Below are 27,384 nucleotides of genomic sequence, written 5' to 3'. Positions count from 1 at the left end.
CCATTTTAAACACATCGCAATGAACATTTTAGCAGAACTGTGTAATTAGATTAATTGAGAATTAGGAACAGATGTAGTAATTGTCAAGCCACTTGACATTAGTTGTGGCTTGAACAATTGTTTCCTTGATTCATGAAGAAATCTGTGACAGAAAAAAAAAAAATATATATATATATATATATATATACACACACACACATCAATATACATCACTGGACCCGTTTCTCAGGAGAACCTGTTAAACTGACCCTTGCACAAGCACAAACCTTTTATCTTAACTGCGGTTCACGCATCACTGAAGAAGACATCTCAGTTAAGCTGGCAAAAGAGCCACCATGTCCCATCAGGCCTCTACTGCTAAATGACTAGAAGTCTGAAGCAAGACTGAACTGAAGCAGTACTGGCTACTTTTGCAACCATCTGACTTTTGCTTCAAAATAAGTAGAGACATTGCTTAAAAGAAGATAAACTGTCCACAGAGATGTAGGACGGCGATGGCGCAGGTCCACTTATAACGATATCGCTAAGTGTGGCTGGTAAAAGTAAAATTTACCATTTCAGGACAGGTCTAATCCATCTCAGCACACTGCAGGCAACAGATGCGGTGCTCAGCAGAAACAAGATGTTATCAGAAGAAAAATGCGAAGGTGCTGCCTCACTGATGTTCTGCTTTAATACAACATGAAAGTCAAGTTTGCAGGGAATCTGTTGCACATCTAAGCTAAACCTGAGGAGATAGAGGGCATTGTGCGCCTGCCCTTGAGTAAATCTTCTGAGCATGTTGCACCTCCTAACACAAGCAGATGTTTGCTTTCATAAGCAGTCTGAGATGTTGTGAAGTTTGCACATAAACTAACAAATCATTCATATAAATGCAGTTTTGAAAACATGGCAAGTATTCATCATAAAACTGACAATAGCTTGATAACAAATGTTTTTATTTTTACAGTTGATCATCACACAAAAAAAAAAAAAAAAAAAAAAAAAAAAAGACTGATTCAAGATTCACAAAAGAGGAAAGGCAAAGACACTTAGTCTACTTATATATAATACAACACATTTCCCATTTGGACTGCACTGTGCATATGTTTGCAAGTATGTGAGAGATGAAGCAAAAAAAAAAAGTGTGGGAGAGTAAACGGTCTTATCAGGGATGTGCAGGTCCAGCACAGACATTTTTAGAGTGCGTTAGAGGGTGAAGAGTGCTAGCAACTATGCTGGTTTTCTGCTTAAAGGCAGCCACCTCCCCCACAAGACCAGAGCATATGCACAAAATACTGGCTGACTTAAGACACACGGTGAGGCTTTCTATTATGGCTTACTGACCCCACTCTCTACTCTGCTTCCTCAAATAACAAAAAGAAGAGAGGAACACGGTTTTGTGTTCAATAAAGAAAACTAACAGCCCATCAGACATTATTTCATACAGGAAGGAGTCATTTCAGCACTCATTCAGCAAAAGTGAAATAAAGAACTAAAGAACACATGCTTCATTAGGAAAAAACTAATACATTTAGATCTTTTTGTTGGCTGCACAAGAACTAAAGATGACTAACAGAAGCACAACCCTTACAAGCTCTTACTGGACAGCCAGTTTCCTTATGTTCATGATCAGCCTCTTGCTATAGTCTTTATGGTCGACAGGCTTCACTTCCATCACTGTGGCCTTAATCCTGGATTCATCCTGCAAGAAAAAAAAAAAAACAAAGAAGAGAAAAATCAGTTTTGTATCATCCGTTTAACTTTATTCACTTCCACGTTCAAGAGTCACCAGACAAGACACACTTCCCCCGGTTTAATACTGGTGTGAATAGGTAAAGGTGAATGCATGAGTCAATAAAGAGCTTGTGGTTGTGATATTGCCCCAGTGCTGAAACTGTATTCTATAAGATACAAACCGAACAAATAAATGCTTGAGATTTTTATTACTCAGTATTATGAAATATTCATATGCAGTTTCTTATCAACCGAGGAATGATGCAAGCATCTTTCATTCTCCCATATGAGACAATTCAAGTATCTGAACTGTGTTGACATTTAGCTTTTAAAAGCTGGCGCCACCTCCACAGCTGTGTAGACACAGAGAGGTCATTTCTCTCCTTTAAACACTGCGTTTAAACAGGTTACACTCAATTTGTCTCCATTAACTCTCTGCTGCTGAAGTGGGTGTAATGTAAGCCATCTTCCTTTGCACTGGCACAAAAAACAAGACATAATCCAAGCATCACTAAGACAGTTGTTCAATCGTATTTCATCACACAAAGAGTGAAATCCATCCGATTTATGACCGAATACGATGATTGTCAAATGGAACATATATACCGTATTTTTCGGGCTATAAAGCGCACCTGGTTATAAGCTGCAATATCAGTGATTGACTGCTGAAGGGTCTATTTTCATACATAAAGGTTATAAGGCGCATTAAATTAAACAAAACTCAGATAAGTCAAACTTTATTCAACTCACTTGTTGTACTGCATGACTGATAGCGTTGAGTTTGAAATCCGCTTCGTAAGCATGTCTCTTAACAGGAGCCATTTTTGGGGCAGCGGGTATAGAAAATGAATGAATGAATGCACACACCTCTATGTTGAAGCACAGATCGTAATACTCCACGAGGCTCGTGACTACGGTGGCCGTAATGCTCCATCAAGCAGTGCAGCTTCGTAGCTTACCAAGGCCGTGCTAAAACATGTTGACAGATTTTAGAGCCCCGTGTACCACATAAAATCGGTTCGAGGTCAGCAAGCACAACCAGAATTAACTCGTACATTAGGCGCACCGCATTTTAAACGCACTGTCGATTTTTGAGAAAATTAAAGGATTTTAAGTGCGCCTTATGGTTCGAAAAATACGGTATGCTTCTGAGTTTATGAATACCAACTGAAAAATAAAAAGGTGCACAGCGCTCAACTAAAAACACATCCACTCCACCTTTGGACCAGTGTTGTACAGGCCTTTACAGTGGGGCAGAAAAGGATTTAGTCAGCCACCAGTTGTGCAAGTTCTCCCACTTAAAAAGATGAGAGATTGAAGGATTTTTAATGAATTAATTGGTAAATTCCTCAGCAAAATAAGTATTTGGTCACCTACAAAGAAGCAAGATTTCTGGCTCTCACAGACCTGTAACTTCTTCTTTAGGAGGCTCCTCTGTCCTCCACTCGTTACCTCTACTAATGGCACCGGTTTGATCTCGTTATCAGTATAAAAGACACCTGTCCACAACCTCAAACAATCACACTCCAAACTCCACTATGGCCAAGACCAAAGAGCAGTCAAAGGACACCAGAAACAAAAATTGTAGACCTGCATCAGGCTGGGAAAACTGAATCTACAAAAGGTAAGCAGCTTGATGTGAAGAAATCAACTGTGGGAGCAATTATTAGAAAATGGAAGACATACAAGACCACTGATAATCTCCCTCGATCTGGAGCTCCACGCAAGATCTCACCCTGTGGGGTCAAAATGATCACAAGAACGGTGAACAAAAATCCCAGAATCACATGGGGCGACCTCGTGAATGACCTGCAGAGAGCTGGGACCAAAGTAACAAAGGCTACCATCAGTAACACACTACACCGCCAGGGACTCAAATCCTGCAGTGCCAGACGTGTCCCCCTGCTTAAGCCAATACATGTCCAGGCCCGTCTGAAGTTTGCTAGAGAGCATTGAGACGATCCAGAAGAGGATTGGGAGAATGTGATATGGTCAGATGAAACCAAACTAGAACGTTTTGGTAAAAACTCAACTCTTTGTGTTTGGAGGAGAAAGAATGCAGAGTTACATCCAAAGAACACCTTACCTACTGTGAAGCATGGGGGTGGAAACATCACGCTTTGGGGCTGTTTTTCTGCAAGGGGACCAGGACGACTGATCCGTGCAAAGGAAAGAATGAATGGGGCCACGTATCGTGAGATTTTGAAAACCTCCTTCCATCAGCAAGGGCATTGAACATGAAATGTGGCTGGGTCTTTCAGCATGACAATGATCCCAAACACATCGCCAGGGCAACGAAGGAGAGGCTTCGTAAGAAGCATTTCAAGGTCCTGGAGTGGCCTAGCCAGTCTCCAGATCTCAATCCCATAGAAAATCTGTGGAAGGAGTTGAAAGCCCCAAAACATCACTGCTCTAGAGGAGATCTGCATGGAGGAATGGGCCAAAATACCAGCAACAGTGTGTGAAAACCTTGTGAAGACTTAGAGAAAACATTTGACCTCTGTCATTGCCAAAAAAGGGTATATAACAAAGTATTGAGATGAACTTTTGTAATTGACCAAATACTTATTTTCCACCATAATTTGCAAATAAGTTCTTTAAAAAAAAAATCCTTCAATGTGATTTTCTGGATTATTATTTTTTTTTTTCCATCATTTTGTCTCTTATCGTTGAGGTAAACCTATGATGAAAATTACAGGCCTCTCATCTTTTTAAGTGGGAGAACTTGCATAATTGGTGGCTGACTAAATACTTTTTTGCCTCACTGTATGTCCAGTAGATGGAGATATTGGCAGTCATTCTAAATCAAGCCAAATATTAGTAAAAATAATAAATGATGTATTTAGCATTTAGCATTTAAATTGGAATTGAGATTCTTTGTAAACTAAACTAGTTTAGTTTTAGTTTCACATGACAGAAGCAGATTTACTTCTAAATATGACAAAATGTGAGTAAGATAAAACTGAAAAGCCCCCCCAAAAATGCAAAATCCTGCCTTGTTCATGTGGTACGGTAAATCCATATGTAATCATCAACAACTTTATATATGCATAACCTGGGCACTTGGTGAGGAACGCCATCAGTGCTAAGAACAACAAGTATCGGGACTACTTCACTACTTAATACTTTCGCTGTCATGGATTAAACTGCAGATTTAAAAAAAAAATAAAAAATTCATAATGCTCACATCAGGGAGGAAGTACCAAACCCAAATATGATATTAGCCATGTAATGGTTGGCTTTAAACTTTTATCCAAAACAGAGACTAAAAAGACTTTTGATACAGAAATCAGCTCCACTGAAAAACTCGACCTTCTCAAATAAGCATATGGCCTGAGTGTATAATCATACTCCTCCCTTCATGAACATCACTCTATCAAAAAGATTAGTACATGTTCTGACAAAGCTCATAAGAGAGGACATGTCATAATTTAAGTGTCAATGTGACAGAAGAAGATGGATTCTGGTCCTGAACTGTTGAGGACTTTCTTTGACCCACATCAAGTCTTTACAACACTGTACACATGGCAACATGCGAGTGTATTGCACAAAAACTGGTTTGTAAAGTTTAAAGGAAAAAGAAAAAAAAAAAGCTGAAAGAGGGGCTGCAGGTGTCTCTGTAGAAGGAATATGGGGAGTGGGGACAGAGTCCAGAACATGCTTGTAGCAGTGCCATTGGCAGTTAGGATGCCGAGCTGACTGTGATAGACACAGTGGCCTCTTCTGTGTGTTGGAGGCGGATGCTCCCTTTGGCTTGGCTCCAGACTTCCTGCTCAAAGTCCCAGCCCAATCAGTTCTTTTATGTGCTTCCCTCAAAACAAACCTCTATCTGTGAGGCCTACAGGAAAAAGTGACCGAAGCTAAGCTGCGAACACATCACTCACAAAGCAACTGAAAAAATGAGCAGCAGTCTTGGATAAACAGAGCCTTTAGAAGTGGATCTGACAAGGAAATTAAAGACAGGTCGTTTTCCTAATGAGTGTGAAAATGATCAAAGGGGAGAAACACAGATGGAACATTTAAAAGAACACGTATGTGCACGCTGTATATTTTTCCCCTTACAAATGATATCAGTATGATCCATCAAATGAGCATCAGGCAGTGACAAACGTATGTATATTTGCATTTCTTCAGGCTAATCCCCCCCCCCCCCCCACTCTGTTTTACTTACATTATACGTTTCCAGCTTCACTCTGCTGCGGAAGACAAACGTGTTGAAGTTGGCTTGTTGGAAGATCTCATCGAAGGCAGATTCATTCTGAATTAAAATGTCACACATGAATCACATTTTTAATTTTTTATTTAAAAAAAAAAATTAATTAATTATTCTGCTACACTCGGGCAAAATAACATGTCTGGGCACTAGATACTAAAAAACAACTGCCATGATTGCTAATTAAGTAAACCCAGAATAAAAATAATTCCGCCTTTGTCTGACTTATTAGCATTTAGTTATTTGAATACATGTGTGTGCATATTTGGCAACAACATAGCTGGAGGTTACCTCCTGCCTTGGTCACTCTTCCTGAGTGAACTTCAAAATAAATTTTAAAAATAAATAAAAAAATGCATAAACATAAAATTCTTGAAGGAGTTTCACCGAGTCCTTGAGCTGGCCCAGGTAAGCTGCATTCTGGCCCAGGATTGCCTCTGCACTCTCCTGGAAGCAAGTCACCCACTGGTTGTCCCCATAATCTGCAATGTTGGCCTGACAAACACGGGGTGGGGGGGTGGGTGAGTAAATCGAAAGCCAAAGAGTTTCGAAGTGTTGATGAATAAACTGTAGGATGCAGCTTTAACAAAGCACTAATCATATAATATATTTAGTAGTCAGCCTATATCCTGCCGGTGAGTCTGGCAAAACACGCAGTCGCTGCACACATCACATGTAAACATACACAGATTAGAAGCAAACTCGCAGTACGTCACCTGGTGAGCGGTGAACAATAAAGACTGCTTATTTTCTTCCTGTGGCTCAGTTGCTGGCTACATTTTTTGTCATAAAAAAAAATAAATAAATTGTCGCACACAAGGTGAAGAAAAATGGTTTGGATTTTTGTCCATCCTTGCTTTTTCTTTGAAATGATGGTAATGTATGGAGAGCTGCAAGACTTAACCCAACAAAATGTGATGCCTGAGAAGATAAATCAACTCAGGTGGAAGCACAAAAACAGGCATTTAAAATGTGTGCATTGGCATAGATGCTGGTGTGTAATGTGAATATAAGTGCCAAGTCAGAAAGAAAAAAAAATAAATAAAGGCAGAGGCTTTAGACCAGTGCTGAGTCACTTACTGAGAGGATGAGGCGGTACTTGAAGTTGGGAAACTCTTTATCACACTTCTCACAGCGGTACATGCCATTCTGCTGGTCAACCACTTTTTTGTTGCAGTCCTGGCTTGGGCAGGCTTGATAAAGGCAATTCTCCTTGCGCAGATATACTATGGTAGCTATGCAGGTGTAGTAGTCTGCCTAAAAAAAGGAGAAGTAGCCCAAAATTCACGAGAAAAGGTCAGTGTCAAAAAATGTCACTAAAAATGTTCTTTTTAAATCAGATGCAGTCTTTCAGCTCTTAAGACCTTTGGTTGTCTGCTCAAAATTTACATTAAAGATAACATTTCAGGAGAATTTCACAGCGTTTCAGCATAATCAGGAACAAACATTCAAACAGCAGACACAAAGATTAAACTACCTAAAGGAATTTACCGAGATAAATGCAACCTTGTGAAGGTGCTGCTTCATTTGTGACGAGGAAGCAAACTTTAAAAGCCTGCTGTATGTTAACAGCCACCAGGATGCATTACAGAAATTAGCAGAATTAATCTATTTTAGAGAGAAGCTTAGAAATCCAAAAAGGTCAGGATGTGCTGTAATGAAAAGAAATTAAATGTCAACATGAACAGATAAGTCACACCAGCTGTGCACTGAGGCAGATATTTGTCGCACCCCAACATCTGGCTGACAAAATTCTCCAATTTTCCACCTCTGCGGGACTGCCTAAGTAAAAAAGAGGACCAATGATGTTTTTACACCAAAATCAATCAGACACTGCCGTTACACACAGAAGCCTTGTTGTTGCATGAACAAGTGCTTGTCCATTTTATGAAAATGTCAAAGCAGGAACACTCCTGAAATGCCGCAATTCACAAACATGTAAACAGCTGACTGATGCATTATAAAAAAAAAAAAGCACACCTTGCAGAAACATTTACCCTCTGCAATAACACCAACAAGCTGATACAGGGTCCTGCATCAAGCATTATGCAGTGGAAACGCACTCTTCACGCCCAAACTGATGCACAGTTTGACAAAATGTCAAACAGACAGCCACAGCAGATCAAACAGTCCAGTGGCACGGTGCTTCTTTACACACCTACTTAGCACCGACATTCAGCAGCATAAGCAAGCTGCAGTGGAAAACAATGTCATGATTTACAGACGCAAGCTTGTAAGAGGATTGGTGTGCAGGACAGCCACGTTTCCGCTGACACCTTGAGTGCAATCTCACAGTTGGAAAATTCCCTGAGTTCTTTTTTGGGCAAAAAGATGTTTGAAGTGTTAATTTCTCCCTTCAGAATAACAATTTTAAAAAACAAGCAATGTAATTGGGGAAGTTTATTGCTTTTTACAGAGCTGTAGACATCAGCTCCACACAGCAGGACTGTGAGTGAGCTGCCAGCTGTCTTGCAGAGAGTTATAAAAAAAAAAATAAAAAAAAAACTCTCGTACACAAAATGTTGTCAGAGTCAGATGTTATGGCCAGTAAGTAAGTTGTACACACTCATATAGCCCTGACTCAGCGCCCTTGATGAAAATCAGTGTGTGCACAATGGTGTCTATTCACATCAGTGTCATATCAAGCCAATAAAAACCTGTGACTAATGCAGAATCAATTTGACATGGGTTTGAATGTCAATAAAACACTTCCATTACACTCAAGACATATGTTAGTGGAGAGGGGAGGGGGGTGTACATCATTGTCTCTGTAGTACCAATGTACTTTCAGGTGCAAAATTAAAAAAAATTTGTCTGATTGATACCTGATGTCTACACGTGAGGGAACAAGAAAGAAATGGCAGGTGTATTTATTTCATCAAAGAAAAACTGTAATGAAATGCATTTTACAGTTTGTGGCTATTTGTGAACAGGTTTCTAAGTTTACAAGTTCGAGATGAAAGCACCATGAAGTGCCACTTTTGACGTAGAAAGTGATGTAGATCTCAGAATGTACAATGCACCGCCAAGTCCCTTATTTTCAGAAGTAAGCCTTGATGGATACAGTTGGCACTTTTAAAAGCAGCTAATGAAACACAGGCCTCCAGATTTTTGTGGCAGCAGGGGTCACTTCACTCAGCTGGGTCACTTCTTGATTTTGATGGCGTCTGCTGCTACAGCAACAGGATGCAACATGTCCCTCTCCTCATGTAGCTTCACCTGCACCTCATGGGATTCGTCACAACAACGCAGTCGAGTAAACGCTCAAAGCCAACAATGACCAGCCCGTGGCAGGACCTGCAACTTCATATCAGTCAAACCTGACTGCATATAATCTGTTACTGAGAGATGCTGCCACAGCAGCAGCGGGAGCCTGTAACCTTGTACAGAGGTGAAAGCGTGAGACTAATCTAGAGGATGGAAATCTGATTGTCCTGCAGCATTTCTGTGTATTCTTCCAGCATTCTGCATCAGTTCCTTTCCTTAGTTGACTTGACATTATTAAAGTATTTCACTGAAACTTATGCAGAAATCTCTCACATTGTAAGTGTTAAATTTGCAGGATTCTGTGAAATCACAAGCCATAAAACGTTCCTTATAATTTGCCAACTAATAATGTGAATACAATTAAATAAAAAATACATTTAAAAAGAAACAAAAACATTTTTTTTAAAAACAGCATACATGTCTACAGTACGATGAACATCCTCTCACATCTCCAAGTGCTGACTGTGGGACTGATACATGACATGTATTAGATCTGTCCAAATAAGACAACTGATACTCAGTGTTGTTTTGGATGAATAAAAAGAATAAAAGGTAACAATATGCAACAATCCTTCTTCAACGCTACTGCTGGCTAAACTACTTAATGATCATTTTGATTTATGGAAAAAAATAATAATAAATCCAGATGTCAACCTCCACTGTCTTTTCATGAGGTCTAATCAAGTAAATGCCTCTAATTAGAGTGTAACTGACCAATGGGAGGAGGAGAAGAGGGCTTGTTTCTTGTCTCTGTCAAAGGCTCTTACAAAAGCAGTGTCAAGCCAACAAGAGGAAGGAGACCACTTATTGTCAGTAAGGGCAGAGGAGCAATGTGGAGACTTGAAGTTGTGACACAAAGTCTTTATGACACCAACAATTAATTGCAACAAACTTTGGTTGATGGGGTCTTATGAAGCCTGACCCCATGCCCCTGTGTATGGAAAGTTTGAGGACAGCTTCATCGAAGCTTCTGTGTCAGTATCCAGCCTAGTCCCATGCCACGCTGAAGAGGACAAGTGCCTTCAAATCACATGGATAAAACTAAGAATTTCACCCAAAAAGGCCTCCAGATAACATAACAGCTTAAAGTCACACTGGTTTTTAATCCCCTAAAAACTGGCGTGCTCCTCAAAATTTCAAATTTCAAAAAGTTTGCCAAAGAAAAAGCTCTTGTGGACTCAAATGGCTTGAGTGTGACTCTAAACCTTTTCTTCATCCAGTGACTGAAGATACAAAATAATAACAATAATCCATCCATCATCTACCGCTTAGGTCGGGTCGGGTTGCGGGGGCAGCAGCTTTAACAGATAATGATAGTAACAAGAATGATAAAAAAAAAATAAAATAACAACATGGCCCACCCACATCCCCAAACTATTTAATGCCTTTATAGCGGGACCCACATGGATTTCCCTTTGACACCCCCCACAGCTACACAGTATAGCAACACCACTCCTCTAACGAGCAGCTTTCCAAAGAGGGACGGCACTGAGCTTTGAAACAACAGCTTAGGAAGGGCTAAAAAGCACAAGGTGTTCCCCTGACCTCTAAATAATTCAGTTATCAATCTGACAGCATCCATGAGAAGCAAGCCCAATACACAGAGATCCTCCCCACAACTCACAGGGGCCAAAGGATCTTTTGCTCAGGTCACAGTACAAGACACTCCAGGAACCTCCAGATGTTTGACGACGCCTAAACTGGTCAGAGCTCTTTTGGCAGGATGAGGAGAGCACACGCTACATAAGGCAGGTGGTCATAATGTTATGGCATATGATCATATGTATGGACTTATCAGCAATTTTTTTTATTATTTGTTTATTTATTTTAAATCAGAGCGTGACTTTAAGTGCACTGAAACAAAGAAGAAAAAAAAACCTCGGGCCATATGATAGAACACCAATGTCAAAATACTCGTTCAACAAACACATTCACAACTTAACTAAAGTTTAAAGATAACTCTTCCTCTAGTTTAATTGAGGTACTCTCCTTCCAGCATTTTCCTTTTACCAGAAATAGGAGACTTTCAAGTATTTTTCAAGGTTCCAAATTGCTAAGAGATTCCCACCTTCACTGGCTTAAACTGGTCTTTTACAGCAAGTGCAAAAGTGTTCTTGTGCCCCATCATAATTGCTTGCATTATTAACTGTCCATGCCTTGATGGAATGTCTTTATACTGTGATGATTACTAATGTGCAGTGGGTGTTAAATTATGTTAAATTACACAAGTTAAGATCTCTGCACAGGTCACATCATCTGCTCCAGATAATTTTCACACTTCTGTGAGCACCATTTCTTTTAACAGCATAAATGAAAAAAAGAGGGAATTAAAGACAACATATTACTTTACTTATCAGAGGGCCAACATTTCATTATAGGGAGAAAATAATAGAGCACAGGCAATCTTCATAATCAATACCAGAGATAAATGTGACTTTCACCAAGAACATATACCTGGACTCTGTGGGGACACCCACAATGCAGAGGGATTAATGAGCTGTGGGAGATAAAAGAATGTTGGAGGGAGCACATTTTAAGTACTAACACAGCTAATGGTGCAGTTATTTTATGATTTATTGATTATAAAGATTAATCATACAGACAGTAAGCTAAAAAACCTTTTCATAGCAGAGGTGGTGACAAAACTAGAGTGTAGAATACTACACTGACCTGCAGTGTGTGGTTTGGATTAAGAAAATTTTAAAAATACTCAACTAAATGCTGCTTGGCTGTGAGCCCTTTCATATTTGTTATTTGGGATTCAGCAGCGGACTTTCAACATGTCCTTGAATATCTTCAAAGAGTCATTCTTGAATAACAATATATCTGGGGTTACCATATTGGTAGTGTTTGAGTGTGTCAAGACAAAGCTGTGGATGTGTGTACCTTGTCTCCGTGTCCCAGATGCTCGGTTTTAACGTCAGACAGAGTCTTCCAGTTGGTGTTTCCTCCCCCACTGCCACCTTTCATCTCCGACAGGGACTGTCCATCCATAGCATGGCCTTCCTGGTCATACCTACATAAAATAAAGTCAATATCAGAGCGTTCTAATTTGACACAGTTACACAAATGTTGGTTGTTTTCTTAGTAGATTTCTTTAGCACATAAATGTTCAGTAAATTAGACATGAGCATCATATTGCTTAAATTTGTCCAACTAAGCCAAAGTATCGGGTGTAATACCGTAAAGGACCATAACAAAATTAAAAAAATAAATAAATAAATCCTCACACTTTATAAGTAGGAAACTTTTTTCCCCCCTTTCGTCTTTGGAAAGGACTTCAAATAACAGACAATCATTTCATTATCTAAATAGCTATAACTTATGACTAATCCTACAGCCTACCCGTTCAGCTTCTTAATGTAAAAGGCAAACTGTAGCCATTTGCCAATGCATTTGATTATATATTGACAATATACTCAACAGTTTTCAATCCAAAAAAAAACAAAAAACCTCAAATGGCCTTGCTCGATGCGTATTTTAAGATTTTTTATGTTCCCCTGCAGCTATAGAGGGCATAGATACATTCATTTTTGCCACATACAGTTATGAGAAAATGCCCTGACGAGAGGCAGTAATTACATAAACTGAGAATTGTTGCAAACTGAAACACCCCCCCACCCCCTCACAACAATACACCAATGAAAACGCTGATCTGACTTTCATCAACACTATCCAATATCTCCACTTGACACAATAGACCAACTTAGCACCTGGAGCACGATCCGTTTCAGCAACCAGAACAAATGCATTAGGTACAAAAGTCTATTGTACAAATGGCTTTTATCAAACTACACACTGTCCACTTAGGAGGGAGAAAAATAAATAAATAAAAGCTATCTTGTCACAAGCAGAAAATATGTTTGTGTTTTTCAGAGATGGCTCATCTGAGAGAATTGAGTCTTGTGAAATGAATCAACAGCAGAATGGCCAGATGAGCTGGCCAGGGCTATGGCGGTGATATCAAAAACCCTTTTTCAACCAATGTTCTCAGTAACTTGGGAAAGACAAAGTGAAGATGAGGAAAACCAAGGCATGAGAGAAAAATGGGTGGTTTAATGAAAATGCTGAGGAGAAATAAATAATTTCTCCTTACTCCTTACTAATCTGCCACAAGGCAGAGTGCCACACAATGGGGAGGTCGCATTGTAAATATGGGAACAGCATGCCTTGTTCCTGGAGGCATGACTAATTGAAAATATCCCCCCCATTAACAATTCAGACTGTGACCTGAGCAACACAAAGACTTGCCGATTTCCCACTTCTGCTGACAAATGTGAGCAATTCTTTCCGGCGGCACCAATTTTCTCACCAGTATACCTGCATCGATATTCTCCAATTGCGCCTGTACCCCTTCAAAAGGGTACAAAGCTATAACATAATGTGGATGCCTTTTTCTACCATGATTTGACATCTCAGAAGACAGAAAAATATATGGTTTAGGTGATCAAAAAGGAAGAATTATTTATGGTGTTACGTATATGGCTGCTATTCACATCCAATTTGACATATCCAAAAAGCATCTAAAATGCTCGACGAGACTGATTATGGAAACATACAGACACTCGAGTGCAAGAAAGAGATGAAAATTAGATGAAAAATTGTGAATGCGGAGAAGAGGAGATAGTGTTCACTTTTTGGCAGAAAACGTGCAAGAGTCAACTGAAAGAGGACAGATTTCAGCTTAGAGTGGAGTGGTGTTAGTGAGACATACTACCTGAAGATTGGAGGTCTGCATGTGTATGACAGGTATGTCACAGTCACTGTGTTACTGAGCAAGGACAGTACAAGAGCCAAGACATTTCTGAGGATGAGGCATGAAGGGATGAAGAGAAAACTCTCAGTAAGCAGTGTTCTCAGCTCCAGGCTACAACTTGCATGCCTGAGCTGAGAGTGACAAACACACCACAAACACGATTAGTCCATGTTGTGCGTGACATGTTGTTAGCCGCTTCATCTGTAGTGAATGACGTGCTGTCAGATGCAAGACTTGCTGCAATTTGCAATAATAATAATAATTCAAAAAGACAAACCAGGGCAACCAGAACATATCAATGTGTAGGTCCCTCTCCTGTTACCAAAACAGCCCTTGGAGGTCCCGGTAGAGGCTCCACAAGGTGTCATGCACCTACATTTTAGCAGCAGGTCAAAGACTACTTGATTATAGCCCAAATCCTGATTGTAAAGTTTTCTTTCATATGCGCAGACAACTGCTCACACTCTATATTAGAGCATTGCACAGACTTTATTTATTGTGTGCAATCTAACCAAAACTTACCCTTTAGGCAGGATTCACATGGACCCAAGGTTCTGTTCGACATCTTTCGATCCTTAAAATTGTAGCAAGAGGAAGCCATGAGATCAGACGCATGATATGATTGGTTGGCGCTTCACTGCTGCTTTAAAAAGATGAACTGTTCTCCATTCTCCACTGCAAGCTATGCTGGCAAAGCGAAGCAGGTGACCCATAATTCTACCCAGCAATGTGACACATCACTCCATTTGTGAATGAAAAGCGAGACTGTTGACGCCTGAAGCACGTGCATCTGAATCCAGTCGCCACCAAATTATGCCGAACCAGAACATTAAATCCCACCTTGAACCCGAATCCGGACCACTAAAATTACATTCTGCCTCATTGGGACCCAGCTTTGGTCCTCATAAGTGCAACAGTGCCATACAAGGTCAGTAATGCATAAAGGCCAGTTTATGCATGTCTGTCTCATAATTCCCCACAGTCATACTGAATGAAATGGCAACTGAATTTTTTTAACTAACTGCGACAAGGGGCGAAACATTCAAGAGGCTTAAATTCCTGGTCTGTAGTTCAGTAAAAAAATATATTATGTGATTTCATTTCTGGGTCCTAGCTTTTGATTTCTGATGTACACCAAATGCAGCACAAAGCTTGAAAGACTGTTTACAACAATAACAAAGTAAAAACAGAATGCCTTTAAAGACCAAACACACCACATCATAGCAATGCTACACCCTGACAGCTGTAGTCTCCCAAAGCAGAACAGTGTGTGCCACTCCACTTCAAGAACTACTCCGAAATTGCTCAAGGAACATCAAAAGGACCTAAATGTAATGAACTGGCCTTCAAATGCCCCAGGTCCCAATCAGACTGCTTATCTACAGCATCTGCCTAACCAATGAAGGCTCCATACCCCAGTCTGCAGCATCCACAGGATCGACTGCCAATGTCCCAGTGGCAGACGCCACGGGACACCTCAGGAGGTCCGATGATTATGACCCAATGGGTAAGATCCATTTTACTGGCACTACTTTGAAAGTCCCATTAAATTAATCGGCTTACTATAATTTTATCATCAATTTGCGAATGAGTTAATCAAAATCATCAGAAAATAGTGAAATGTCCTTTACAAATTGTCCAGAACAGAACCTACAGCATTCAAAATGTTTCTTCTGTCCAACCAAGAGACTAAAGCACAAATATGTTGTTTACCGTCACACACAGAAATGCATAAAATCCACACATTAAATTAAATAATAGTCAACAGCAGTGAAAGTATCTTGCATAAAAAACTACAAAATTAAAAAAGAGGTTTAATGTTTTGTCAGTTAACTGAGCTGGATACAGCAGAACACCAATTAAATTAAAGCTTTTCTCTCAGTCACAGCTAAAAATATACTCTGATAGTGGTGACAGAAAGCTTCCTTTGAGTACTCATCAATGGGAGAATTCTTCACTGTAGTCAAATAGCATTTCAAATCATTCAGTGGGACTTTTACTGATGAAAGTCACCTAATTTAGCTGGTAATTATTCTCTTTGCTCTTTTGTTAGAACCAATAGGCCACTGTGCAATATTTGGGTAAAACACATTTGTTTGCTTTTGGACTGACATAATTACTGCCCTAACCATGTACCTCGAGTGATGAAAAGCAAGAGAAAATGTCAGCTTGTACTTGTGACTAAATAAGATAATGGTGAGTGTGCGGTTGATGGCATCAAGGACTGAAAACAAACCTGACAAAGACTAAAAAGAAGGGATTGCCTTGTCTGGCAGTACGGAAAAAGGCAGCACAACCATCCCTAAATGTGCCGTTGCCACCTAATGGACAACTGCATCTGCAGTTCGATTAACGCATAGACTTCATGCAGTTAACAGCTTTTGTGAAGTCATCGCAGAAAGATGTGAGAGACATACATTTGTGTGTACCCTAAATGAACCAAAGGTCGAGATCATTTATACACAGCACTGCATTGTTATTAAAGGATATTAGAGACCATTTATTTCCTGCAAGATTAATTAGTGAGGCATTAAAGGGCTACTACTCAGCCTTTCATAGGAGCATGCTTGTAAGAGCTGAGCAGCACCACAAATACTTGAGTTTGAGACGACAGCCCACCAAGGACAGACTATTCATTTCAGGGAGTCCCAAAGGTCTGCACCAAAACACAATCAAATTAAAATGCCTCTGCAGGAGTAAAGCAGTGATGTTTCAGCAGCCATGGCTGTGCAGTTGGGTTCCTTTTCTGTCCAACTTTTATATCTAATATTCATATTAGGGCCGAGACTCCATTAAAAAAAAGTTAATCTAATCAATTAGAGGCTTTGTAATTAATTAATCGAAATTAATCGCATTTTAATTGCATATAAATATTTGACCTGAGAACAGTGAGAAGCAATTTTTATTCACATGGATTTTAGTATACCATTGAATAATGACTGAATACATAAGCTTAAGCAAAACATTGTTTTTTTTTGTCAAGGTGGTACTTAACCAACCGTGCTTTTTTTTTTTAAATGCCTTTTAATGGACAGGACAGATGAATAGAGACAGAAAACAGAAAGAGGGGGAATGATATGCAGTAAAAGGCTGTCCGATACGGGATTCGAACCGGGCCTGACTGCAGCGAGGACTGTAGCCTCTATGCAGGGGGCGCCTGCACAACCAACAACTACGCTACCGACCACCCCATCCGTCTGTTTTTTAAAATGAAATTCCCCACCCACGGGGCCAACCAAAGCGGTCTCATCAGCTTCTTCGTTCACGTTTGACTATTGTTCACTGTGGTTTGTTGTTGTCTGAAGTCATGAACGTTAGTTGGTGCTCCAGTATAATCGGTATGCCTGAAACTCATCCAGTGAGAAACATTCCGCGGTGCAAAAAATAAGTACGATTAAAATGCGTTACTTTTTTTTATAACACGTTAATTTTTTGTAATTAATTAATCTTAATTAACTCGTTAAGGTCCCGGCCCTGCTTCATATTACATCATTTCTATACATACACACAGATAGACAACAAAAGAGGACATTTTCTCCAGCCTTCCCACCACCATGCTACAGCCCTCAGAAACGCTACATCTTGTTTTGGTCGTGACTCGCACAAAGACCGACTTGAATTGAGAGTAATGAGTCAGGTCTGGCCTCCGATCTATGCCTTTTAAACTGTTCATTAGTGGATGCCTGCAACCCTGCAGGAACCCACTGTCCATAGAGGATCCCCATGACACAACCTTTCTTCTGCAGTGGAGTAAACCAACATAAAGATTTAAGGTTCATTATCTCTGGCTGTCCAAGTGAGAAGTGACTCCAAGTGGAAAACAACTGTGTCATTAAACCACAGAAAACACAATGAGTGAATAAAATGTGTGCAACAGGGACTTAATGGTATGCAGGTAGATGAAAGCATGAGACTCTGGGTCTTAATTTAGCCTTTTTCTATCTCTAAGCAAATGAAAAATGACAGCCCCCTCACCCGACCCATGAGAGGAGAAATTCATCTATTTATTATCTATCATCTATATAATTAAAAATGGAGCAACCGGCACATGAGGCCAAAAAGAACAAGAGATTCAGCCTCATTCTTACACAGCAACATACAAAAGAAAAACCTGAAGGAATAATCCCATAACTCTTTGGCTGTATTACTCTTCATGCAACTAGCCTGAAATGCATAAATAATGCATGTACACGAACAACTAGTCTCTTTTTCAAGACACTTGCATCTTTGCCAGCTTCTACATAATCCTATGTGTTCAAGTGAAGACAAAACAGCACAACACACACTGGGGGAACAGAAATGCTACAATCAACATAATCACACTGAAATTAGTCTGGATTTCATTTCAGTAGGAAAGACGATTAAGAGTGAAAAAAAAATACAAAAAAAAAACAAAAAACAAACGCATTTCCACAGATTAAGTATGATTTCCATTTATATGTAAGGCTTATCTGAAGCACCCCCCACATTGTAGCTAATGGGGAAGGCTAATCTTGATCATGAGAATCAGAGCATGCACTCACAATTTAGGCAGTGGAAGCCTGTCGTACAAACCTTATGAGCTCTCATGATTTCAACAGTACTGCATGCATAGAATAAGCTAAAGTCAAGTGGGTGAAAAAAAATATATAAATATGCCCTTTATACCATGTTAAACACCACTATATACGGCACTTTGTAAAAGAAGGCTATACTATATGAGCAATTTTCCAGACTATATTGTCGATGCTCACTTACCACCCTCGGAGCTTATATGCCTCGGGGATATCCGGGTTGATCATCAGGGTGCTGCCGAAGGACACAGAAAGCGACCGGCCTCCAAAGTCAGAGAGCTTTGCACCCTTAATGGCTACAATGGGCTGTCCAGAGCCATCAAACTTTTCTGCCTGCAAAAATGCAAAGAAAAAAATGCCATTAAAACTACACTTATTTCTTTCACCGATTAAGATCAACCATCTACAGCAAAGCACTTGATCACATTTGTCACTTATCTATGAAGGGAAAAGACTAAATGAAGATGGTTATTTTTCCTCCAAAAGTAATTTAAGAAACTTTTGATACTTTTTACTTTCATAACCCGAATGTGGCAGGTGAGAAGAAACTAGGATGGAGAAGGGAGTGTGGTGTGAAGCCTTCATACATAAGGGACAATATCTCAACACTTTGCCATTTGGTATTGCCATTGTTCTTTAGAAACTATACATCTTGTGATATTTCATCAAGTCCCATTGGAAATGGGGTACTGTCAAACCAACAAAAAGGGAACACGGCGCTCCTTTTAGAAGGAAGGAAAATGGTGGTGAACTCATCACAGCCCCCCTGAGCCAGAAGTAAAAAAAATAAAAAAAAATCTACTGAGGGATTTCACTTACTTGACAGGATATTGTGCAGTTTGCATTTAGCTCTCCAGTTGTTGACGTGTGACAACCAAATGCAGACAACAACCTTCTGGCTGATATAATTCTCACAAGAAAACTGAAGATAGGAAGACTAAATGCATCATTTGCTGCACTCTAGTGTATCAAAGCAAACTCACGTCATAGTGCTCACCTTCAATGTGTGCTCTACCCTTAATCTGGCATCAGTCGTTAAATGTAAATGACCCAGGTAAAAGATCATAAATCAAATAATGGGTGAGTCTGGTGAGCTTAAGCTTCATGGTATTAACTAAATATCCATAAAAAGCTCCAGACACAATCCCACTGCTCCATTAGACACTTCAGTCTTTATCTTAGGTCTTTACTCACTTCCTCTCCCCACAGCGTAACAGCCACCAGCTTCCCAGACATGTCCATCAGATTTAGTGTTCTCTTAGTTACGTCACGGTTGGCCTTGGTAGTGAAGCGGGTCACTTCATCAACAGTCTTGCACACTCCAATAACATCTGTAATGATAAACAAATCCTTGTTATGCACAGCAGTCGAATCCAGATTTATTAATCTGTCCAGAACCACACTGATGCAGGTATCTGGATTGTTTTTCAAAAAGACAGGAATTGTTCGGTTTGCTCATCATGTAAAGCGCTCTTCTTTTTATCAAATTTATGCTTTTAATTTGAATTGCACACATTCAGAAACAGTTTTATCCTTTTTACAAACATGTGATTGTAGGTTACAGGCTAGTGTTCCAGGCTCTCAAACCCATAGGATTGGAACCTGTAAATGGACTTTGTGCAGCATATGCCGTCTCAGACTGCTCATGTTGGCAAAAGCAAACAGAGGATGTGCAAGAGCAGCATCATCAAATCACTCATCTTTTCATGTCAATCCCCACTCAATGGAGACTTGATTGCATTTAACATTAAACAAAGAAAGAAATTAAGTTGACTGGTATACGGGAGATGAATACTTAAACAGCAGCTGTCTTCATTTAAAGAATTACAAGATCACACCTTACTATCATTTAATTTATCTAGTGACAGCAGATTCTTGTTTTCTCATTAGCTCTGCCATAGGGTGTAAAGTCAATCTGCAATGCAGGCCATTACAGTCATTAGTATAATAATTCAACTTTTATCTCCGCTTGTGCACTGCAATTATCTCAACCTCCCAGCATATCCAACTCGAGCCTTTGCAACAAACCATGCACACAGTTTATAATAGCTTAGTGTTTGATACTTGGGAAGCTGAGCTGAGCTGAGCGTTGGTTACGTGGTTTGTGCTGTTTGCAACACAGTGTGTAAGGTAATTAAACTGTGTTTAGGCTTCACAGCATCAAACAAACACCATGTGTACTTCTACATCGGGAATTATGGAAGACAGAATAAAAGGTTTCCTGTGCTTTGGAGCACAGAATATTATGAAGGGCAAATAAGTTATCAATAAACTGACCTGTGTTTTGCAACACCACTGACCCCTGCTTGCTGAATGAGAAGCCACATGTGTGAGCATGACAGCAGCATGATCCACACACACAACTACCAGTTCATGAATTACAAAATCTGTGCATAAGGAATGTATCTTATGTGCAAGAATGATGAAGTATGGATTTAGAGTTTCTTCTTCTTCACCGACAATGCTGGGTCTCACAGGTGTTACAATTACTCCCTAAAGATCCCTTCTGCTCTGAAAGCCTGGAGTAAACTCACTCACAGCAATAACCCCTCTACACACACAAAAGGGGGAAATTGTGTGTCACTGCATCCTCACTAGAGTGTCGAGTAAAACTGAGCCAAGCAATAGGGAAACACTAGTACAAATGAAAACTTCTGATGAAGATTCAGAAATGCCTGGAGCGGAGCAGATCAGTTCCTTACCAATAATGGCATCTTTGTCTCTGTTCTCCAAATCGCCAATAGAGACAAAATCGCACTGCACCACAGGAACATCACAGCTGTCTTCACAGGGGATGATGCTGGACTCTCCATTGAGTGTCATCTCATAATCATTCTTTACTGAGGTGTACTGCTTGTTGGCAATCTTCAGAGAGCCCCTGGAGATGTAGTAGACCTGGCTCAAACAGATGGAAGCACAGGTTAATCAGAGATCTACGGGGCATTTCACCTGAGTGAATAGTGCAAACTAGATAGGACTTCAGACAGCATCTGGGACGGGGGGGGAGAGAAATCAACAAAGGCTGGCAGATGATCATAAGCTGCTTATTGTACGGGTATGTTGCAGCCAGATGACTCATTCAAAGTCTCTGTGGTTTTAACTCACAAAGTACTGGCAGCTGTTGATGGAAGAGTGTGCCGCCAAATCGGTCTTAAACAACACGTTGAAACACGGTTTTGGCAGGTAATTAGAACAAACTGAATTAGTATCTGGAGAAAAATCTCACCTTGCCGACCTCAATCAGAGTGTAGAATTTGTCTACCTCTTGGTTGAAACCAGTCACTCGAATCTCTCCCTGTAATTAAAAGCAAAATTAAGTTAATACTAAAAGGCTGGCCAGAGAAAATACAATTTCAAATGCAAGAGATGTTTGAGTTTGATTTACGAAAACAAAAGAGAATAAATAAATAGTAGGACTACACTTACACTCTCATCTACAATCTCCATGGAGAAGAGTTTGCCATCCCCCCGAGAGTTGCTCCAAGTGCGAATGCTACTCTTGTTGGTTATACGGGCACGGATCGTCCACCTGTTAGACAGTGACAGGTCAGTGCTCGATGTTTATAGAAGATCTTGGAACGTTAAGGCCATATATGCATGTTAATAAGTCATTCATTAACTAACTCATGCCATTAATAGTCTGCCCCCTGGTGGTCCTTCAGAATGTTTAGAGACAAACCTAAACCTGCATTGTTTACTCGACTCTTCTCATTTTGATAAACAACTAGGAATGAAAAGCACAGGTTTAGCTAAAAACATTTACCCTGCACAGGCATATGTCCTCATTAGTGATGTTATCAGTAACACCTGTGTTTTTGGCAATTTACTTTTAGATGGATGGATAATTTATTCATCCTCTGGGTGAAATTCACAATTACCAGCAGAGCCTTACCAATACTATATTCTTGGGGTCAGAAAAACAATTAAAATATTACTGAAACTTTTAGTACTTGTTTATGTAATTTATACAAATCCTTTTTGTTTCAAGACTACAATTTACACTTGTGGTAATCCATTTATTTACATTGTTGTGCACAGTAATGTATTGATAATAAGAGACTCTTGACATTTCCCAGTATTGGACAAACACACTCACTTGGATTGGTAGGGGTTGAGGCTGGCAATGGGTACAACTTTGGAGGTGCCCCCTGGAGTAATGGGCGTAGCAGACGGAGCCTTCCTCCCAAAGTCTTTGTTGAAACCTCTGTTCCCTGTTAGAAGAACAAAACGAAAAATAAATGATCCAAGAGCAATGATGGAGAAGAGTCATAAGAGAGGCACATATATTATTCATCAGAAGCAAATTACCAAAATCCAATTTCTTTGGATTGCAACTGCTTGATCACAGTAATTATCTCACTTTGCAACAAGAAAAACACATCAACTTTAAGTAAATTTATCACTGCTGACTTGAGAGACTGGAGAAACTTGAACAGGAGACAAAACTGTTGTCAGTCAAAGGCACTGGAGATGTGTGATCCAGCATTTTGGTGAGAAAAATGATTCACGTCTCACAGAATGAGGGCAGAGTGTGAAATTCTATAACAAACTGGAGCTGCTCTTCCCCTAGAGAGCGGCGCTGCCTGACTTTGAAATTTTCTGTTTGAACAAGGACTGCATATTTGATTTGTGTGCATCTCACGCGGAGGATTAGAGTTCAAAGTGTCCACTTAAGTCCTGCCACTTTGCCAACCACTGCACTTCTGGTAATTAAGCCCCAAGATCAAGCGGCACACACAGAGAAATGAACAATGACTGTTATGATGAGGAGGATGGTTGCCATAACCTCAATTCCCACGTTGCAGATTAGGGGGATGAATACCTGCTATGACACACACAAGCAGACACCAAAACCTCTCCGACAGCTGTATTGCAAATCTTTCCCGGTGCCAGTTATCTGCAACACTGTGATCCTCTACTCATCTCTGGCATAAATACCTGACAGTTTAAAAAGTGAAAAGATTTATTGAATGAGCTACACCACACTCTCCTGACAAACAGGTGTCATACATAGACAGAGAAGGCTCTGCATCAAACCTGGTACGTAGCTGTTCATGACGCCAAGCACCAAATACTGCCCAAACGTGTGATTAGGGAGAATTTCAAGCGTCAAAACAAACAAACTCTTGAGAAAGGCTTGAAGAAGCTAAAAATAACGTTTTCTTAATTTCTTTAAATGCGGCAATCAAAATCATTTGTGTCCTGGAAGCTGTGGGTCACCCAAATGACTACAGCAACAGAAAAATGCTGCCATCTGGTGGTCATTTATCAAATACATGGAATTATCTCTCACAACATGGGAATTCTAAATTTCAAAGTTTACGTAAAAGCTTGCACTTACCTTCATTTTTATTTTGTGGCTGCAGCGGAGGTCTGTTTTCAGGGACTGGAGCTGGCTGTGGACCTTTACTCTGCCCTGTGAGGAGCACTTCATATTAGCCCATTGTGACAACTGCTAAACTATCAATGATAAGCCTTTTGGAATCTTACCCTCGGTGTAAGGTGTAGGGTCTCCTATTCTACCAGCAACCTCTTCAGCAGGTTTGATGACATCAATTTCCAAAATGATTACCACTCGCCTGAAATGAGACGGAACACAGTCCAATAACTTTTGCATCAATTCCATATGTACCTTTCCAAAGATGGCTCCAAATATGTAAACGTGCATCTCCAAACACAGTCTTGAAAGTAAAGAAATGTACAAAACACTCCATACCTCCCATCCTTCAATATATTGGTCACATGTCTCTTGAGAATGCAGATGCAGTTTGGGACCAGTTTGTTTTCTTCAGCCATGCAGTTCAGCTGGGTAGAGAGCATGAAAGCTGCAAATGTGCACGGAAACATGTGAAAAATTAAGAACAGTTTGCTGAATATTAGGTCTTTCTTTTCCAAGTTTCTGCCACTCAGTGACTTGATGAATGATCATCATACTGATTTAAAGAGATACAGTTTCAATATGCACAACCACTGAACAATGTTACCCCTCTGATAAAGAAAGAAATCAGTCATAAGAGGCAGGTTTCTTGGTTTGATTCAAAGCAGACTTCAAGAAGGGTTGAAAAGAAAATAATTCAAACTTGTCTAAAAAGAGTTAAATAATTTTATTACATCCTTGCCACTAATGTTGCTGATATATCATCAAGAACAGCAACTTTAAAAGCGTCAGTGGAACTTCATTAATGTTTAGACTGCTTTTGAGCCGCCAAATTCTCCGAGCTGACATCCATAACCTCATTTTATCTAATAACTTGTATTTTAGACCCTATCCCAGCCAGACTCTTCAAAGGGCTTTTCCGTAATTAACTATTCCATTTGGGATATCAGCATCTTATCTTTGTCGACAGGCTATGTAACATAGGCTTTTAAGGTTGCTGTACTCAAACTTTTGCTTTAAGAAAATCTACTCTTGATACAGGACTGTTGGCTAATTAGAGACCTATATGCAATCAACCTTTTATACAACACGTTCTTATGAAGAAGACTTTCGCCAAACTATTCTCTGCGAGTAGATAAACGTATTTCATGCCAGAAATAAGGTCTAGGTTTAAAAATACCAGAGTTCCCCTTTAACCAATCCTAGATTCAATGATAATTAAAAACACTAAAGCCAATAAAAACCTGTAATTTCCTCACATTTAGTGTCAATCACATTGATCTTTACAAAAATGTAAATAAACTCCATTTCTAGTCATTTTAGTATTTGACTCCTCAGCGTTCTTTACATGATGAGTCACATTAACCCATTCACACTGATGACACAGAAGAAATAGTCTGATAAGTGGACAACCCACTTCACTTCATCATACAGCCGTCCACCTGAAGTTTTCACAATCAAGTCGATATCGTTTCATAAATTAAAAATATATCCACACACACTTGCACTACATTTATGTAAGACCATTGTATAGGAAACAGTGTTAAAATATCAGGTTTATTAATGAACATGCAATTCCTGAGAATCGCTAGAGTCAACATTTTAGCAGCACGCTCATGATGCTTATGTAAAACACAAGGAGAATGAATAAAAACTTACAGGACAGAGTGTGCCGTCCATCACTCATCATCACCCGAAACCGAGATGGCCCGTTTCCTCCATCAATCTTGCGAATGTTCTATAATGTGACATATAATTGACAGGGTTCAATAGAATCAGAAATAAAGATGTCTTATCGTTTGTACAACTGCATCCTGTGAAAACATCAGTTAAACTTAAACACTTCCCAAAGTCAGTGGTTTGACCCAAGTCATTAAAGGGGAACTCCAGTATTTTTTAAACCAAGACCTCATTTCTGGCATGAAATACGTCCCTCTATTCACCAAGAGCAGTTTGCACTGTTAGCTCAAAGCTGCTGTGTTGTTGTTGTTATTGGCGGCTATCAGGGGCTTATCGAGGGCTTTCTACACACTCGTCTACTGGGATGACATTGACGCCTGCCGCTGCAGCACAGCTCATTCACTCCGGTAAGGAAGTCCATCATACTCAAAGTTGTCGTCCACATCGTCAAAATCTGATAAATATCCTACCATGTTGCACAAAACTATCAGTAGCAAACTACGTGTGATGTTAGACGACTGTCACAGAGCACAGAGTAAATAAGCTGTGCTGCAGCAGCGCATTTCGAGTGTGTAGAAAGCCCTCTGTAAGCCCAGATAGCCGCCAATAACAACAACAACACAGCAGCTATGAGCTAACAGTGCAATAGTACGCATTCATTCATTTGTCTTAAAGTATTGGTGAAATAAAGACAGATAATGCCTTATTTAGAGGCTGCATCGTCGAAGCCCCGTTCACTCTGTTATATGGATATCGAGGAATCTAAATATCTTCCTAAGGACGCAGACTTTCACCAAACTGTTCTTGGTGAGCAGATAAACATATTTTATGCCAGAAATAAGGTCTAGGTTTAAAAATACCAGAGTTCCCCTTTAATGAGGGATCTTTTGAAGGTAATTTACTACATCTACATTTGAGCTGAACTGAACAAATGATTAGCTAAAAAACTAAATATTTATCGACCAGTAATGACTTAACATGTTTAGTAAAATGCCATTTAGGGGACTTTTTACACATTGGGGAGTAAAATTCAGCCAGCTTTAGTCTAACTTAATGGTTTTGGTTTCAACTATCTTATGTATAAGAAAACAAGGATGCATGAATGAATATGAATGTTTTTTTGGTCTTAATTCTTTACCAACCAGGAAAACGTTATGATAAGTTCAAGTCAAACAAAGAAAGGTATCATTTTTCTGTCAACGTACTCACCACTAACTGAAGCGCTGCGTCGTTGACACCGGTGCCGTTTGCAAGTGCCTGTGAACACAAACATTTTGGGTTCCTTTAGTGAAGCAATAGTTCACACATTTCATTTGAAAACCGAAAAGATTTTCCCAAAGCTAACTTGCTCCTCTGTAGTCTGTGTAGACACCAACATCGATTCTGGACAATGATACTGTCAGTTACAAACAAAACTCTTACAAACAAACAAAATTGCGTTAAGTTTGGATTGACTAACGGCTGCGTTTTGAGTGTTTGTGGATGAAAAAAGAAAAACAGTAGAAGAAATGTTTTCTTGCTGGCTAGTCCAGCTAAAGTAAAAGACGGATAATGCGCACAGTAATATCAAATGTCAGCATGTTTTAGTTTTAAAATTACATTTCAGCTTCGTAGTTTTTGATACAAAAATTAAACCTTACCTCTATTGCGCCCTCTGAGAGTTTCGTCATGGCTCCGAAAAAGCAGTTTAGCTACAAAATCACAATTTGCTAAAATATCTGCAAGACAAATGAGCAAATACAGCCACCGCAGACAGTGTAAATTATGTGTGTGGCGCCAAAGGTTGGTACAACGCGCGCGCCAAACGTTGAACGTGCTGCGA

The 27,384-nt window shown here is 39.8% G+C and overlaps 1 protein-coding gene across 1 annotated transcript; it reads right to left on the bottom strand.

Moving 5' to 3' along the window:
• Nucleotides 1-997: 997 nt before the first annotated feature.
• On the bottom strand, nucleotides 998-27,372 carry rpa1 (replication protein A1). Its single transcript, XM_072392235.1, has 17 exons — nucleotides 27,203-27,372; nucleotides 26,772-26,819; nucleotides 25,542-25,620; nucleotides 24,222-24,330; nucleotides 23,996-24,084; nucleotides 23,847-23,921; nucleotides 22,602-22,716; nucleotides 21,932-22,034; nucleotides 21,732-21,800; nucleotides 21,208-21,400; nucleotides 19,700-19,836; nucleotides 18,690-18,838; nucleotides 12,083-12,212; nucleotides 7,010-7,186; nucleotides 6,317-6,424; nucleotides 5,888-5,974; nucleotides 998-1,684 (listed from the first exon to the last, which is right to left on the bottom strand). Exons 1-17 carry the CDS (start codon nucleotides 27,230-27,232, stop codon nucleotides 1,580-1,582), a joined length of 1,803 nt encoding a protein of 600 aa, XP_072248336.1. The 5' UTR covers nucleotides 27,233-27,372; the 3' UTR covers nucleotides 998-1,579.
• Nucleotides 27,373-27,384: the final 12 nt, after the last annotated feature.

Source organism: Leuresthes tenuis, unplaced genomic scaffold (genome assembly GCF_036924035.1).
Source record: "Leuresthes tenuis unplaced genomic scaffold, fLeuTen1.0.hap1 SCAF_9, whole genome shotgun sequence".
In the NCBI taxonomy this organism is placed as follows: domain Eukaryota; kingdom Metazoa; phylum Chordata; class Actinopteri; order Atheriniformes; family Atherinopsidae; genus Leuresthes; species Leuresthes tenuis.
The sequence above is the reverse complement of the archived record's forward strand: the minus strand, read 5'-3'. Positions and strand labels throughout refer to the sequence as shown.